A 2,233-nucleotide genomic window follows, 5' to 3' on the forward strand; every position below is an offset into this window, starting at 1 on the left:
ACCTCCGTTTACGACGAGAAAGACGCTCGACAAGGTGGACAAGGCCGCCGAGACGCTGCTCAGCGTCAAGTACCAGGCCGCCTGGCCCGAGAGCTTCAACGTCTTCGGCGCCATGTTCGACACGCTCCGCTGGCGCGCCGACCCGGCCATGCTGACCATCCTCCGCGCTGTCGGCGACCTCCGCAGCAACGACTCGTTCGGCGGCAAGAAGGAGGCCGACGACGTCATCGGCCGCGCCATCCGCGCCGTCGGCCCCGACGCCGTCCTCGCCGTCCTGCCCCTGAACCTCGCCACCCCCGCCAAGGGCCAGCCCGGCCGCGCCTGGATGTTCCCCCTGCTGCGCGACTACGTCAGCAACACCAACCTCGCCCACTTCCGCGCCGAGATGGTGCCCCTCAGCGAGCTCATGTTCCAGCGCGTCCTCGACCACGGCGACGCCGCCAAGACGATGGAGGTCAAGATCTACGAGACGCTCGTCCAGCAGATCTGGGCCACGCTGCCCGGCTACTGCGACCTGCCCCTCGACCTCGCCGCCGCCTTTGACCAGACCTTTGCCGAGCTGCTCGCCAACCTGCTGTACAAGCAGGTCGAGCTGCGCCTCGAGGTCTGCCGCGCCCTCAAGACCCTCATCGAGTCCAACCAGGCCATCGCCGAGCTCGAGGACGCCGCCGACGACATGGTCCGCCAGAGCCGCGTGCCCCGCGAGACGGCCCGCGCCAACCTCGCCTACCTCGGCACCTACGCCGGCAACATGCTCGCCGTGCTCTTCAACGTCTACACCCAGACCCTGCCCCAGAGCCGCGGCCCCATCCTGCTGTCGATCAACGCCTTCCTCAGCATCACCCCCGCCGCCGAGCTCCGCGACACCTTTGACCGCGTCAGCGCCATGCTCGCCGCCGAGCTGCAGAACAAGGCACCCGAGGTCGCCGCCGACAAGGGCGCCGCGCCGCCGCAGAAGAAGCAAGGCCAGGACCAGCCGCCCTCGACGACCAACACGCTCATGGACCTCATCATCACCATGTCCGTCTATCTGCCGCGCGACAGCTTCGCCGCCCTCTTCGACATGGCCTCGGTCACCATTGTCCGCCAGGACCAGCCGCAGCTGCAGAAGAAGGCCTACAAGCTGATCCCGCGCCTCGCCGAGTCCGAGACGGGGCCGCGCCGCCCTCGCCGAGCGCACGTCGGAGCTGCAGGCCATGTTCATCGCCAGCGCCGACAAGGTGTCGGCGCCGGCCCGTCGCGAGCGTCTCGCCGCGCTCTCGCGCTGCTGCCGTTCGTCCCCGACACGTCGCTGCACTTTATCCCGTCGATCCTCAGCGAGGTCGTCATCTGCTGCAAGGAGAACAACGAGCGCGCGCGTGAGGCCGCCTACGGCCTCCTCGTCGGAATGGGCGAGCGCATGGCCGCCGCCGACGGCGCCGCCATTGACAACGCCAAGGTGCCGCACATGCCCCGCGACGCCCCCGCCGGCACCGCCAACATTGAGGAGTACCTCACCATGGTGTCGGCCGGTCTCGTCGGCAGCACACCGCACATGATCTCGGCCTCGGTCACGGCGCTGAGCCGCGTCCTGTACGAGTTCCGCCCGCTGCTCAACCAGCAGACGCTCGCCGATCTCGTGGCGACCATGGACCTCTTCCTGACGTCCAACAACCGCGAGATTGTCAAGTCGGTGCTCGGCTTTGTCAAGATTTGCGTCGTCGGCCTGCCGACCGACATGATGATCCCGCGCCTGCAGACGCTGACGCCGAACCTCATCATCTGGTCGCACGAGCACAAGGGCCACTTCAAGAGCAGGGTCAAGCACATTCTCGAGCGCATGGTGCGCCGCTTCGGCTTTGACCTCGTCAACCGGTACTGCCCCGAGGACGACCGCAAGCTGCTGGCCAACATTCGCAAGACCAAGGCGCGCAACAAGCGCAAGAAGGACGCGGCGCGCGAGGCCGCCGGCGACGACGCCGACAGCGACGACGAGCAGGCCGGCGGCAAGCACACACGCAAGTTCGACAACGAGTACGACGAGGCGCTGTACAGCAGCGACTCGGACGACGACGGCCCCTCGGACGACAACGACGACGACGACGGCGGCAGCAGCCGGTTCGCGCGTGGCGCCAACGCGCGCAAGGTCAAGGGACGGGGGCAGCGCCTACATTGGTCGAGACGAGGACGAGTCTGCTCGACCTGCTCGACCGCAACGCGCTCGCAGCATCTTCGTCGATCAGCCGGTCAAGGC

At 67.8% G+C, this 2,233-nt stretch overlaps 1 protein-coding gene across 1 annotated transcript in view; it reads left to right on the forward strand.

The window, feature by feature from the left end:
• The window catches only part of VDAG_01974 (ribosomal RNA-processing protein), a gene marked incomplete at both ends in the record, with an annotated part of 4,150 nt that overhangs the window by 1,291 nt on the left and 626 nt on the right, over nucleotides 1–2,233 (forward strand). The window contains one exon of the mRNA XM_009658003.1: nucleotides 19–2,225. Within this exon, the coding sequence (XP_009656298.1) occupies nucleotides 19–2,225 (2,207 nt within the window). The remainder of the gene's footprint in view (nucleotides 1–18; nucleotides 2,226–2,233) is intronic.

Source organism: Verticillium dahliae, genomic scaffold, assembly GCF_000150675.1.
Source record: "Verticillium dahliae VdLs.17 supercont1.3 genomic scaffold, whole genome shotgun sequence".
NCBI classification, from domain to species: domain Eukaryota; kingdom Fungi; phylum Ascomycota; class Sordariomycetes; order Glomerellales; family Plectosphaerellaceae; genus Verticillium; species Verticillium dahliae.